Raw genomic sequence first — 16,275 nt, forward strand, 5'->3', positions numbered from 1 at the left:
CAGATCCTCCCTGAACCAGAACACAAGCACTGCAAGACCGATTGTGTCCTGATTGGGGCTCATTAGTCAGGTCTAGCTTGGTTCCAGCGGTACAGTGACCACAGGACCCATATTTGGGCATAACCTTGCCACGTAGGGTGGCATCACAAGCACTCAAAAGGTCATAGGAGGAATGCTTGCAATTTGCCTCACCACTGGCAATTACTCAGGGAAGCATTCCAACCCATCTTGCTTTTGCCCACCATGCCACATCAGTTTGGTCCTAGTCATGTGAAAATCAGTCTTGATCCTGCTCCAACAGGAGCAGGCCAGCCTGAACTGACTGGTCAGGTCCTCTCCGAACTGGAACACGAGCAGCTCAAGACCAGTTTTGCTCTTTGATTGTGGATTTTGTCAGGTGGAGTGTGGTTCCAGTGGCACAGTGAGCATGGGACACATGTCTGGGTATTTCTTGCAAGCAACAATTTTGATTTAAGCAACCTTGATATAGTGGAATGAATATGTTCCACTTAGAAACATTCCATAGCGTGATTATAAAGGAGAAAAGACACCTAGACAAAAGAGCAAGATAACAACATGGACTGGGATGGAGAGGAATATGGACGCCGTGATGCGAAGTGGGAAATGGGGTGAGGGAAGGACTGAGTAACGCAGTACTAGGAAAGGAGGGGCAGACAGGCAAGGAACTGGGTTGGGGAAATAATGCCAAGGATTGAAGTGCAAGGCTTATGGACCATAGAAAGGAGAAGGAAAGTGGAAGATACAAAGTAAAGCAGAGATGAGGAGGAAGCATATAGCAGGGACATCAATGGGCCTTTATATTAGGCGAAAGGGGGACCGAGAGTAGCAGGCCTGCAATGGGGATGGGGATGGGGATGAGGGATACAGTTATGCGGAAGCAAGTGAAAGGAGGAGTGAATCAGGAGGCAGGCCAGGTGTGGAAATAGGATCCTTTCGATCCAACTCATTTATTTTGTATTTTACCAGAGTGGGACCTAAGTACTGATTTTGCTACCAACAGAAAGCCCACATTCAAATAACCCCAGATGTACATCTCTTCAAAATAAAAGGATTCCCTAACACTGTCACTCGTGTGGTGAGCTGTTCTACAAAAAGAGAACATTTACTGTGGTGAGCCCACCACACAGATTTCTTGGTGAGCACAAACCCTCATCTGCAGTCTCTTCTATAGCAAATGCACTTATCTTAGGAATTTGAAGCTCAGTGTCCTTGGCTGCAATCACCTCACCTCTTTATACAAGATATCCAGGGCCTCCTGAAGGTGTTTGATGTACTGCTCCACTGACAACGACTCCTAGAGAAAGCAAGAACAAATCTGGTCAACTGGGCCCCAAGCACCTTCACCACTTCAGCAGTGGAACTGAATGAAGTTCACACTTTTTGCACTTTGTTAATGTTCTTTAAGTGTCCTTCGGCCAAGGTTTATATACAAAAGTCTTAGTTTGCTGGTATTTTTACTACCGCCTTTAAAAAAAACCCACATTTCATGAAGTAACTAAAGCGACCAAAGCAAAGACCCACACTGTTGTCTGATGATGTATTAATTTCACATTTACACTATTTTCAGTGTTTTCGGGATGGATACTCCTGGATACTTTTGGATACCTCTTGACCCCCTTCATTCCAATTACGCTGTGAGATATGAGCACTGTTGTAAACTTGATTGAGACTAAAGGGGAAAGAACTGGAATGTACTTGTTGGTGGAGTGCATTGAGTTCAAATCCAAACAAGTGGTCTAGGATGTATGTCAAATGACTGTATGGAGCTATTGGAAACAATGAGCATAGAGCATGTAGAAGGACAACAGGTTGTCATGGCAACATGAAGTGGCTCGCAAAGAATACAGGGTCTCAGCTGAGACACCGTACTGATGTTAGCTAACACACCGAGAAACAGATGATATCTTGTTGCACAGCAGTTCTTTGCCGATCACGTAAGGTCCAACAATAGCAAGAACTAACTTAAGAAATTGCAATATAACCTACTGAAAACAGCAACACATTTCTGGAGAGTCTTAGGGCCAGATGTAGCAAAGGTTTAGCAACTCGCAAACGGCGAAAATCGCCGTTTGCGAGTCGCTAAAGCCACTTTGCAATGTAGAAATGCATTTTGCGAGTCGGAACCGACTCGCAAAATGCATTTCCGACTCGCAAATAGGAAGGGGTGTTCCCTTCCTATTTGCGACTCACAATGCGATGTAATTATTCGCGGTCGCAAATGGACTCGCAGTTACCATCCACTTGAAGTGGATGGTAACCCAGTCGCAAATGGGAAGGGGTCCCCATGGGACCCCTTCCCCTTTGTGTCTGGCATTACAAATAATTTTTCAGAGCAGGCAGTGGTCCAATGGACCACTACCTGCCCTGAAAAATACCAAAACTAAAGGTTTCGGTTTTTTTTTCAAAGTGCTGCTCGTTTTCATTTAAGGAAAACGGGTTGCACTTTGAAAAAAAAACTGCTTTATTTAAAAGCAGTCACGGACATGGTGGTCTGCTGTTCCCAGCAGGCCACCATCCCCGTGAGTGCCCTGAATCGCTATGGGGTCGCAAATTGCGACCCACCTCATTAATATTAATGAGGTGGGTCTTTGCGACCCCATAGCGACTCGCAGAAGGTGTCTGAGACACCTTTCTGCATCCCAAATTGCGAGTTGCAATTTGCGAGTTGCTGGGACTCGCATATTGCAACTCGCAATTTGGAACAATGCTACATCTGGCCCTTAGTCTCTGGACCTTGACATACAGTATCCTATATTTCACCCTTAGCAGTAGGCTACTAAGGGTGAAATATAGGGTAATGCCCTCAGGGTTCATGTGACGGCCACATGATACGGTGCATTGATGGTGCTATTCACGGCCACCCAGGCATGTCTTTCCCTTTGTAGTATGTGAGTATTTGAAAGTGGTTATATTAATAGTATATGAGCCACAAAATATTCCACCCCACTCTTGTAGAGACCCCTTTAACATCATGAAGAGTTTATTCATCTTCCCCTCCTAAGACCTTTTACCATAATGCAAAATTCATTCATTTTCCAGGTCTACCAAAACACAATCGCATTGTCAAATCTTGGATCACCTGTGAAACAAAACTTGTTCACGCAAGATCTGATGAAGTACCATCCTCTAGATGTGGTTTATATCGCTGAGTCATGACTCAAGCCATATCTTGCTTTTGCCCTTTGGATATTTTCCTTAAAGGGGCTGAAAGGTGCTGTTCAACCGTAAGGAGTGAGTGGCCATGATTCATAACACATGGTGCTGTAGTAATACCTACAAGTCACTTCCCACAGCTAAAGGCACATTCATGGTCTTTCCTGTGGCAAATAGAATGATTATTTTAGACCTTCATGGGTCTTACATAAAAAAAATAGATTTGTATTTTTTGTCACTGATTCAAATTAAATACAGCCATCCACTCCCATGCCATAACAAGACTCAGTTTTGGAAATGCATGACTGGCAGGAGCTGTATCTGTTGACATTAGTGTGGCTGGCACACACATGCACACCCATACTCTCACAAGTGCATACATACTCACACTCACCATTCACAAGCACATAAACATACACACCCATACACACATATACATTCATGCATGCATACACGCATCAAAACATTAAAAACAAGCATTTGCAATGCAATGGGTGTCACATTTGCTCCAGTTAGAGCTACTGGCATTGTAAATTCCTAACTGGACTTTTCTTTCCACCTAAATTGAATATGAAAAGTAAAATATTAGTTGACATAAGTGAGTCAATTCAAAGCACCATGGCCGCCATGAGCGCGAAGGAGAGACACAAAAGGAAAAAGAAGTTTGCTCACAGTCAAACATATTGGCAATTGTGCAATTATCCATATAACAGGGGCAGTCTGCAAGGCGGTAACAAAACCTCCACAAAGAGGGACAAATGTAAAGCATTTACCAATGATAACAAAGGATTTTTGAAAGGCAAGCCTACGAACGAGTGAAAGTGATGGGCATGAGGTAGGCATGGTTAAAAGCTCACAATACTTATAACAGGTCAAAGCGCTTGCGTGCTCGACCTAGAAAGTACTTATCGGGCGCTCTTGTGACGGCAGGTCCAGTGGTTGACATGAGGGGAAGCAGAAGGCACCAATAGGAGCAGGAGGCTTCGTGGAGGGAAGGAAAAATGTGAAGATCCGGTCGACTCCTCTCATTGGCTGATCGTGTTATTGGCCAGCCAATGAAAGGAGTGGGACTGGGTCAGTTAGAGTTGCTGATGCCATCCTCACTTTGTGAAGAGGCATGACTGGTAGTCAGTCCATGGCACTTCAGGGCTGAAACCTGAAGCTCCAAAGTCTGAGTCTATTGATGACTCTCCCCCTCATCATGAGGTGGAGGCGCTCACAAGACATTGCCGGGCTGATGAGGTCATGTCCTTAAGGATGTGAAATTTTCGGCGCGGCAAAGCTTGGCTCAGGCTGCCAGGCTCCTGTGCAATTAGTGCATATAAAGCGCCTGCTTGTCTGAACCAGATATTGTGAGTGTCTGTTAGGCTGACCTTGCTCAGTATCACTGGCAGACATCAAGCTTTGCAAAATCGAGGTGGGTTTAATGGGCGCTGCTGTTGTTATTAGCCCGCTCAAAGTGGTTCTACTTACGGCCTTCAGGTTAGCCTCTACAAGCAAATTTGACTACATTACAGTAGTTTAGGATCTGCATTGGCAGCCCATTACAGGCAGAATCATATTCAAAATCTGCTGCCTTGTCCAGAAGGCCATCCACAAAATTACCCCACAATATCTTGCAAGTCTTCTTACCATCTTTGGTGGCTCAATGGGTCTAAGTTACAAAACTCTTTGGGGGTTATTCCAACTTTGGAGGAGTGTTAATCCGTCCCAAAAGTGACGGTAAAGTGACGGATATACCACCAGCCGTATTACGAGTTCCATAGGATATAATGGACTCGTAATACGGCTGGTGGTAAATCCGTCACTTTTCCGTCACTTTTGGGACGGATTAACACCTCCTCCAAAGTTGGAATAACCCCCTTTGTCTTGAATCTCCCAAATTCTGAGCGACGACAGCATAAAATCGGTCCTTCTCTGGTGTGGCCTCCTTGGTCTGGAACTCTATGCCTCTTGATCTCAGACCTCTAACCCCATTCACGGTTTTACAGAACTAACTGGACATCAACCTGGTTGGACAATACTGGCAACAACTTCCAAAAGTGAACCAATGAATACAACAAACATGTTTCGTAGGCCTATGTTTTACCCTTGTTTTCAATGTTGGATAATGAATCACTCTTATCTCTTGCAACCATTAATTCTGACCTCACTCATTCCTTCTCCTGAAATCATCGGGAGCCCCTTTTGACATCTCTGAACTAACTTCAAATAGACTCTTCCATTAGACTGCTTATAATGTTCACTTGTTGTTGTATGTTATTTCTAATTTTACAGCCTTCATCGTGACGTAATGAAGGAAAAGTGGTATGTTATGTTATGTCTAAAACTCCCTCATATCGATGAGGCCAAGATATGCTATATAAATGATAAAAAAATAAATTAATAAATAGAATAAAATACCTGCTACTTTCAGAGACCACTATTAACTCACTAAATGATATCATGCAAAACACTCCAGCTTCCTTTTTGTGACGTTAATCTCCTTGCAGACCTTCATGCCTATCCAACCGTGGGCAAGTAATAGCCACACTTTATACTGCTTCTAGTTTGGACAGACTACACTTTAATACTGTTTGAAAGAACTGTTCCCTTCCTTCTGTAAAGGACTAGGACCTCACTGTTTCCTGCTCGCAACTTTAGTCCACTTGTCCAGAACATTATGGTACCACCACACAAGACAAAACGTACAATATCTTGCTGGATCTTATTCCGGACACTGAAATAGCTCAGTGGGCTACTACCTACGGTGGGAGGTTTGAATAATCATGACACTAACTGACTTTTTGTGAGGCTAATAAAATGAATACCACTCCCCTGACTAAAATTAACAAATACTATTCTAGCAAGAATCAACAAGACAATCTAGAAACAATTAATATAGAGTTAGTGTGATGTGATCAATATTATTAGTATATGATTCTCTTAGAAACTGGGTTTTTGGTTGACAGAGGTAGGCACCTCTGATCAAGCAGGACCTACAGTCCGAGTCAGAGTAATTCACAAACACATTCTAAATTGACCTATTGATAATTGAACGTAAGAGGCAATGTGTAAAACTACACTCATGGGCTCTGCAATGGCAGGCCTGAGACATGGTTAGAGGGCTACTTACGTGGTTGGCACAATCGGAGCTGCGGGCCTACAAGTAGCATTTAATGTATAGGCCCAAGGAACATGAAGCGCACATTACTAGGGGATTATACATAAATTTAATATGCCAATTGGGGATAAGCTAATGTTACCATGTTTAGAGGAGAAAGCTCAATCTCTGGTTAGCAGGGCTAAAGTGCACAGAGTCCTAAAGCCAGTAAAAACAAAGCCAGTAAAATGGAGGAGGTAGGCAAAAGGTTAGGGGGAAGAGCACCCTAAGGCTGTCAGGTCTACCAGCTTCTATGTGCAGACAAAATGCCCCAGAGTATAAAGGATATAAACACATAGGCCCCCTTGCTCACTGGGAAAATAAACATTTTAATAAGATGTAATCACCAGTGGTATCGGAAATGGAGTATGAAACATACAGAGACTTGTGCCTCTGCTTTGGGAATGACAGTATTCCAAGGGTGGCCAGGGTTAAGTCTTTTCTGCGAGTATAGGGGCACACACGCATCTCTCATCAGAATTTACAGCTTATGCTAAGATGCAGGAGAGTGATTTTTTACTAACTCAGACTCCAGGTGTAATGGTAGGCTCAGTGAGTGGAATGGTTGTGCCAGAGTGCTGAGCTTCAACACAAATATTGGGAGATATCAGGGCCCAATTCACAAAGCGACCCTTCACTCCTGGCAGAGGCTCCACAGTTGTGGCGGGATCTCATCTCCATGCTTATGGTGGGATCTCCACAATGAAAAACTGCAATGCAATGTGGAGATCCCGCCAGAAGTGCGGAGATCACACCACAACTGGGGAGATCCCCCCATGACTGCTTACAAACGTGTTTTAAAGTCCATCATGGTCTTTTTTTAGGCAACGTTCCCTGTTAGATGATTCCTATGAAGAGCCGTGTACATCAGTAAGAGTTGGCGGGTCGGTTCATCTCAGAAGGTTCTGGTTTTGACCCATGCTACCTTTGAATCATTGTTCCTGGTTCCAAGTCCTTTTTCCCCCTGGCATTCTGTTTCCTTCTACCACTGGCATGGTTACCCTTGACACATTATGTTCTGTCTTGCTAGTTCTACCTGTAACATGTAAGCTCTGCTACCAGAAGGGATTGTTCAGTGCACAGAATACTTTCCTCTGACAAAAGTGGTAATCTGAAGGTCATGATTTTGTATCTGAGCAGTGAGACTCATCCTGCTCTCGGTAAATGGAGTACCATTAATTGGGTTACATTAACATATTATGTGCTCAGTGCTCAGTATATAAAAAAATCAGCCGATACTCAAACAAATCACATTTTTTAGTAATAAATAGATAATTTAATAAATAAATTGGAGGTTTAGCTAATGTTCAGCTACTTCAGTCAGGTAAATCCAAGTGGGTCATTTCTAATTCCTATTTGCTAAAAAAGTTCAATAGTTCTGAACATGCACACAGTTAAAAGAAGGCTGTACCTCCAGTATGGCATCCACGGTCGCCCTCACAGGTTATGAAAGAGGGTGAGCGGTGCATAAACCCGAAGTGGTAGGTTACTCGCTGCTTTGTGTTTCCATAACAGAATTGTCCTCCCATTGCTGAAGAAACCCCCTGCAGTCCAGTCAAAGCTTACCAACAACAGACAGATCTCCCTGCTATCATTCCTGGCCAAGGTCTTGGAGGAAATCATCAACACTTCACTGAATACCTCAATGACCACCAACTACTTCACGCCAGTCAGTCTGGTTTCAAATCCAATCACAGCATGGAAACTGCCCTCATCACTCCTGCGGATGACATGATACTGGACAGAGGAGACACGGCGGCCCTCATCCTCCTGGACCTCTCTCCAGCATTCAACACAAGTCTCCCAACCCCATCCTCATCCAATGCCTACATGCATGAAATTGGAATCCAAGGACATACACTCCAATGGATCTGCTCCTTCCGGACTGGAAGGACCAAGTCAGTAAGTCTGGCACCGAAGACCTCGGACACCCGTTTCATCATCTGTGGAGTTCCGCAAGGATCCTCCCTAAGCCTGACCTGCTTCACGGCATACATGATCCCTCTAGCCGGCGTCATCCACTCTTACAATTTCAACGTCCTTTCCTACGCTGATGACATGCAACGCATGCTCTCCCTCACGGACAAGGCTCCTATTAACCGCATCAAGTTCAATAGCTGCATGACTGAAATTGTGATATTTGGGGAGAGCACATTACGCTGGAACTCCACCTGGTGGCTAACAGAGCTTGGACCAACACCCATCCCCGCCACACGTCAAGAACCTCAGAAGTATCATCCACAGCAAACTTGACAAAGTCAATGCGGTCACCACTTCATGTTTCCATATCCTGAAGATGCTGAGGAAGATTTTCAAATTGCTTCCAATCAGCACCTGAAAACCGCCAGGCACGCCCCGGTCGCAAGCAAGATGGACTATGGGAACACCATCTATGCCGGGATCAACAAAAACTCACCAGAAGGCTGCAGACTATTTAGAACTCTGTGCGCCAGAATCACTCTCAACCTCCCACACCACACTCGGATTGCATCACACCTGAAACAGCTCCACCGGCTTCCCATTCACAAACGGGCACAATTCAAACTCCTCACCACACTTTCAAAGCACTACATAACACTGGCCCAGGATACCTCAACAATCGCATCTGCTTTCACAAACTTTCCAGACACCTCCGCTCATCCAGACTCCTTTGTGCACAAATCCCATGCATATGGAAAACCATATCTGGCGGTAGAGCCTTCTCCTACATCACTCCTAAAGCATGGAATGACCTGCTGCTGCACAAAAAGCTCCCTCCTCACCTCTTGAATTCCAGAAGAAGCTGAAGACTTGGCTTTTCGACTAGTCCCATTGCCATTCCAACCCCACACAACCTGTACATGCTGAAAACACACATTGCCAAACACCCATGACACAACACACACACACTATTGACACTGCACCCACATACGACACAACCACAACAACCAACGCAACTACACATTCACCTACACAAACACACTCACATGAGGCACAACTACACACATCACAATAACGTCCATCACACAAGAACAACACTCACCTGAATGCTGCACACAGCAACACAACAAAACATACACAACAACATCACACCCATATGTACATTGCACACATACTGCCACAGAATAGAACTGGAAAACCATAAGGTTGACTAGAACCAAAACGCTCCTAGAGTAGGCCCATAGATTAATTTAAAACCTATGTATTTTAAAATTATATAAATTAAACAAAATTCATCTGCTATCATACATCATTTATGTATGACAAGATAAACAATTATCATCAATAATCATCATTTTTTTGGTTGAAATGTTATAGAAATGTTGCTTCACATTTGATGCGCCGTCAATGTACAGCTCGATGTAGACCAGTGCTAACATAACAATTCTGTTGTTGAAACCCAATGCATTTCGGGTGGTGACACCCTTCCTCTGAGGTAGCTACAATGAATACATAAAACAATACTCATGCATCATACTGTAGAAACTAAACCAGAAGGCATGGTTTCCAGACATGACAAAGAAAAAAAGATAACAATGCCTGCCTTGGTTATCCTAAAATCACCATGCTAAAAAACCCATCCTCAAATAACTCTATGCGTTGGTGTTAAAAAAAAACCTCATGGTAAACATGCTCTATGTCAACTCCCAAAGGTTTTCAACACTTCCTGTTGATGCAACTCGTATTTTCCATATTAGAACAAACAATGCCCGACAACCACATCTCCTAGTGGTTATTAAAAGAAATCTATAATCTGTGTCACACCGATTAAATAAAAAAAAAACTCAAACACTGACGGTGTCAAAGATGGACGTACCCGTGCAGCATGCATGACTATGGGCCTCATTCCAACCCTGGCGGTCTATGACCGCCAGGGTGGAGGGCCACGGAAGCACCGCCAACAGGCTGGCGGTGCTTCCCATGGCATTCCGACCGCGGCTGTAAAGCCGCGGTCGCCCAGCCGGGTCCGGTGGTTTCCCGACGGATTACCCTCGGCTGGGAGAATCCTCCATGGCGGCGCTGCAAGCAGCGCCGCCATGGGGATTCCGACCCCCTTCCTGCCAGCCTGTTTCTGGCGGTTTTCACCGCCAGAAACAGGATGGCGGGAACAGGTATCGCAGGGCCCCTGGGGGCCCCTGCACTGCCCATGCCACTGGCATGGGCAGTGCAGGGGCCCCCTAACAGGGCCCCAGCAAGATTTTCACTGTCTGCATTGCAGACAGTGAAAATCGCGAAACCCATTCGGAGCCGGCTTCAATGTTGCAGGGCCTTTCCCGCTCCACCGGCCCAGCGGGAAAGTCAGAATGGCCTCCGCGGTCTTCTGACCGCGGAGCGGCCATTTAGCGGTTCCCGCCAGAATGACCCCCTATGTGTAATTAAGAGCAATGAAAGGAAAACCAAGGGTTTCTGAAATCTACTGCAAGTGACTATAATGCCCAACATGCATTTAATGTGCCATAAAACCAGTTTCCTTACTGATTGTAGATGTTGTGGTCCTGAATTCAATGTGAAGAAAAACATTTGATCCAAAGACAGGAAATGGTGAACTGGAGAATTAAATGTTTGAAAACTGTATCAAAACTAGTAATAATATGTAAACCGGGTCAAAACTAGTAATACTATGTCAGAGGTTTGTTTGCGTGCTAATAGGGTCTTGGAGGGAGGGGGGGGTTTGAGACGACCTTGGGAGGATTCTGGAAAAAAAGCTAACTTTTTACCTAATTTTCCCCCCAATCTGCTAACTGAGGAGTGGAGGTTGGACCTCTTGGCGGTAAGGCATCTCCAAATCTACTTGGCAGTAAAGGGGGATGGAGACCCGTTGGCAGCCACTATTTCCCATGGCGCCTTTGACGCAGGTGGAGTTTCTTGGTGGAGATGGTGGGACGAATGCGGTCTATCCCCTATGGGACCACCAACATCTAAATCGGGCGGGTGGATCACCAAGACGGCGGACAGGTTTTCAGTCAGAAAAACGATGTGGGACCGTCAATGCCAACATATAAATAAGGCCCTTAGCCTCTCCCCACCGCTCGTCACATAATTAGTACCTCATTAAATCTAATTTTTGTATATTTGTTCATATGGTTTTATCAGTGACAAAAATGAAGGCTGCATAGTTTTGATTCCACCTCATGTATCTTTCATCCACCATCCACCATCAGACATGTCCTTTTGCCATGTTTTTCTGCATTTCTCTTCCTCCTTCTTTCCTGCTTGTTAGTTTTTCACTTTCTTGCTCTGGGTCGCAGTCTGATGAGGAAAAGTCAAGCCAGGTTCCCAAAAATGAGTGCCAGTGAGCCCCTACCTACAACCACTGGTTCAAATTAAGCACTGGTTTCTATAACTGTAGGTGAAATCCAACACTACAAATCCCAGAATACTGAGGAAACCTAGGGCTGGTTGAACCACAGAACATACTTGTGGAAATTTCAGACCTATGCTTTCGTCGGCTCTCACACTACTTCTCTCTCTGTGCCATTACTTCCTGCTTTCAATCCTTCACTGGCCTAATGTCTATTCACCCTCATCCTTTCTCTTTTCTTGTCATCGTTTTTCACCGCATCTTTTCCTCCAACTTGCTCTTTCCATCATTTTGAATCTTTCCACCACTGCTTGTGGTGTCCTCTCCCTCTCTGTACCCCGTTCTTTCAGAACTTTTACCCTGTCTCTTGTAGGTATTTCATCAATTCAGGGTTTTTAAAAATGAGCTTTCCAGTATGTGTAGTCCTGAAGAAAAAAACCTACAGATGCCAGGTGAGAAGGCAGAGAAAAATCGAGGACTAGATCAACTGCTCGCACCTGCCACGGTACAGGTTTGAATCTCTGATTCTTCAGTTTCATCTTTCTTTTCTCGGTCCTTTACCTTTCTCTTTTAGTATCCTTCCATCTCCATGTACCATCCCATTCCCCACTCTCTTCCTTGTCTTCATTTCCTCCTATGCATATACAGTGGTTTAAATGGGGAGGTACTGCCCGGTACTGAGTACCTGCACTTCTTTAATTTGAAAGGCAGTCAGGGCGTAGCTTGGTCAGTAAGATTGAGTTGGGGGGCTTCAGATTTTCAGACAATCAGACTGGCATATAATGTAAAAATACATTATACGACAAGCATGGTTCATGGGAGGGGCCTAAGGGGCAGTGGAAAGAGAGAGGAATGCAGATTAGTAGGAGTACTTGAAGGGGAAAAAACTATATTTTGTAAAATTACTACCCCACCCCCACCCCACAGAAGCTACGCCCCTTGGGAGAGTACCTGCAGTTCTCAACACTGCTGTAATATATTTAATGGAAGAGTACCAGCACTTCTCATCACTGCTGTAAGATATTTTATGGAAGAGTACCTGCACTTCTCAGCACTGATGTAATATATTTAATGGAGGAGTACCCGCACTTCTCATCACTGCTGTAATATATTTAATGGGAGAGTACCGGCACTTCTCAGCACTGCTGTAATATATTTAATGGGAGAGTACCTGCACTTCTCATCACTGCTGTAAGATATTTAATGAAAGAGTACCTGCACTTCTCATCACTGCTGTAAGATATTTAATGGGAGAGTACCTGCACTTCTCATCACTGCTGTAATATATTTAATGGGAGAGTACCTGCACTTCTTATCACTGCTGTAATACATTTAATGGGAGAGTACCTGCACCTCTCAGCACTGATGTAATATATTTAATTGGAGAGTACTGGCACTTCTCGGGAGTAAACAGGTACTCTAAACGGGCAGTACCGTCACTTCTATATTTTCAATTAAAGCACTGGTGTATACCATTCTTAGTCCCAACCTCTGCCTCTCCATTGAGTCCCTTATGTTTCTGCTCCCCTGTCTTTCTCCTACACCTCTCCTCCTGCAGCCCCTCAGAGTCCAGGACACGAAGGGCTGCAGCTGAGACAGCAATTGATGCTTCCGGTTCTCCCACAGCTAGTTGGAATGCACAGTGCCAGTGCAAACAGGAAGTGCAGGCTGAGGTCAGGCGGGGCCCCACGGACGTCGGGTGGAGCAAGGGTCAGGTTCCTGCTGATGGGGCCAGGCAAGGTAATGTGTCACTACCAGCTGGAGATGGACAGGTGCTGCAGGTTTAAATACCACCCACAGCATCTCTTTTACTTGATTTGGTGTTGTCCCAGCTCAAAAGTAGAAGGTTTCTTCTCCTATCTAAATTCATATCACCAACCGACAGATTCCTGGTGACCTCATTGTTTGATGACGTCTGAGAAGGTCGCAGAAGCTTTTGCGAAATCATTCATGTGAGGCCCCCTTTGGCCCAGCTTCCCGCCAGATATGTAAATGTTGAAAATCTGCTCTTCACAGGAAAATGAGGGGTGTACATTCCTCACTACATTAGGGGCCCTAATAAATTGTATAGCTGCTCGGCCAGAGAAGGCCTTTGTTATTCAGTAGACAAAAGACAAGGGAAATATGCTTTATTCTTAACACCATGTTTATACTTAACACCAGGTTAACGGCAGTTTCCAATTTGTTGTGGTGCTGCAGGCGTCTCTCATAGAGGGCTGTTCTGTCAAACTGTAAATGCGGGATCAGATGGTTTCCTCTCTTGCAATGTGCCGCAACACGCCCGGCCTGCTTCACTCTGTTTTCACCAGTGCAATGTCAATCAAAATATAATTTTAGGGTCAACTGGTTTTGTTTCCGTCTCGGCTGATGCGTGTAGTGTTCGCTCACACTACCAAACACTGCGGTGGCCCATCAAATTATCATTTATCAAGGTGGCTAATTGGAATTTTAACCCAAGTATAAATATGAAAGTAGTCTATTTAATGTAGGCAGACCTTCGTCAAAACTCATGTCTACCAGTTTTTCCCAGAAGTTATTCTAGTTTAGGATGTCAAATGCCATGACAATCTATTCAATAGCAAAATAACTTTTACTTCTTACACAATCTCTTGGGCAAGAACTACTATTGCCATGAAGTGCCCCATTCTGCCTACATCCAGATTATTCTAATGGCAGCAAATGCCTCTCCTTTATAGTGTCTTTCTGAGGTTTCACCACTATGTCAGCCTATCATTTGCCCTCACAGTCAATGAGGGTAACGAACAAGTTACTTACCTTTGGTAATGCATTATCTGATAGAGACAATATCTAGCTGCAGATTCGTTACCTTTGAATTTCCCAGGCGTCAGACTGGATCTGGATACTTATGCGTGAGCAGTACCCGTGCGTGCCGTAGGATGGCTTAGTTCGGTTCTGCACGTCATCAGCATTGTTGGTGGCAGAAATGACGTTGCGGTCACCTATGTGGGCACCACCCAGGCGCACGGACGTCGGTTACTTTTTATGACTTTCAACGGCAGGAGCGCAGAGCCATGAAGTGAACTGACGATTGTGTGTCCAAACTAGGGATCTGAAAGAGTTCATCCCTAGCCCTAGGAATCTGTTTGCAGAGCGGGGAGGCATGGGTGGGTCTGCAAGGAATCTGCAGCTAGATATTGTCTCTACCAGAAGTACCAGAAGGTTACTGATATATACTCCTCTTTTCCAGCTATATCCAACCATGAAGCTATTAGTGATCATCTTGCCAACTTCCCGTCCCCATCGGTTTCATTTGTAGCTTTTCAGTCCTTGACAGGGACACTGGTTACGAATCTCCTTCATAATATTAAATCAGGATCTCCCCTTGATCCTGCCCCCCCAGTACTCTTGCGCTGGCTTCCGACACTATTGTCCCGCCCCTGACAAATATCCTCAATCACCTTTTAACCTCAGGATCTCTGCCACAGTCCCTTAAACATGCCGTCGTCAAACCCCTTCTGAAAAAACCTAAACTTGATCCTACTTTCCTCAGTAATTACAGGCCTATTGCTCTGCTTCCAATCCTAGCCAAAATTATGGAAAAGCATATCAACAAGCAATTGACATGTTTTCTCGAGGATCACGAACTTCTAGATTCTACCCAAATGGGATTCAGACCCCAACACAGCACAGAATCGGCCCTACTAGCAGTCACCGAAACCACTCGCCAACTGTTGGATCATGGAAGGCACGCAGCCATCATTTTACTTGATCTCAGTGCCGCTTTTGACACTGTAGATCATAATATCCTCCTTCGTTGGCTTTCCAATATAGGAATAGAAGGCTCAGCACTGGCTTGGCTTTCCTCATTCCTGAAAGGTAGAACCTTCCAAGTCCTTGATCGCTCTTTTCTGTGTAAAAAACTCCCCCTTACTTGTGGTGTTCCACAGGGCTCGTCTTTGAGCCCTACTCTCTTTAATATCTACCTCTCTTCCCTAGCCAAAGTTGAAAACCATAAGATCTCTCGGTGGTCACATATGCTGATGATACTCAATTAGTAGTATCTCTTTCTAATGCCAAGGATTCTTCCTTGATGAATCTCTCTCTCTGCCTGGCTGAGATTGCCAGATAGATGAATATGTCCAAACTGAAACTCAATGACGGAAAGTCAGAAGTAATGATTGTAGGCAATGGTGCTCCCTCTAACCTTTCGGCACTATACCCAGAAGTCTTCAGTAACCTTCCGCCCGCCCAAGGATCATATAAAGAGCTTAGGCTCCTGGCTAGGTTGTCGCCTCACAATGGAGCAGCAATCTAAAAAGATTTCTTCATCCTGTTTTGGCCTCCTTAGAACTTTAAGGAAAATCGTTAACCTCTTACCCCCTCTGGCCAGAAGAATTATTTTCCAGGCCATGATACTCTCTCGTCTGGATTATGGCAACTCCCTTTTTCTCAGCTCTCCTGATTATGTTGTGAAGAAACTTCAGGATGTACAAAATGCGGCCGCAAGACTACTTATGACTATACCCAGACATCAATCAGCCAAATCAGCTTTAGCCTCCCTTCATTGGCTACCAATAAAACAGCGGATTCGCTTTAAGACCCTATGCATGATACATAAAGGTCTTCATAATAAAGGTCCCTACTTTCTCAGACAAAGTATCTCCTGTTATATTCCTATAAGAACCCTGAGATCTTCCACCACCCAGCTAGTTCATAT

The 16,275-nt window shown here is 44.6% G+C and overlaps 1 protein-coding gene across 1 annotated transcript in view; it reads right to left on the reverse strand.

The window, feature by feature from the left end:
• The window catches only part of PLB1 (phospholipase B1), a 328,328-nt gene that overhangs the window by 29,347 nt on the left and 282,706 nt on the right, over positions 1 to 16,275 (reverse strand). Inside the window, exon 46 of the mRNA XM_069236215.1 lies at positions 1,250 to 1,315. Coding sequence (XP_069092316.1) covers positions 1,250 to 1,315 — 66 coding nt within the window. The remainder of the gene's footprint in view (positions 1 to 1,249; positions 1,316 to 16,275) is intronic.

The sequence above is a fragment of the Pleurodeles waltl genome, chromosome 5 (assembly GCF_031143425.1).
Source record: "Pleurodeles waltl isolate 20211129_DDA chromosome 5, aPleWal1.hap1.20221129, whole genome shotgun sequence".
Classification (NCBI taxonomy): Eukaryota; Metazoa; Chordata; class Amphibia; order Caudata; family Salamandridae; genus Pleurodeles; species Pleurodeles waltl.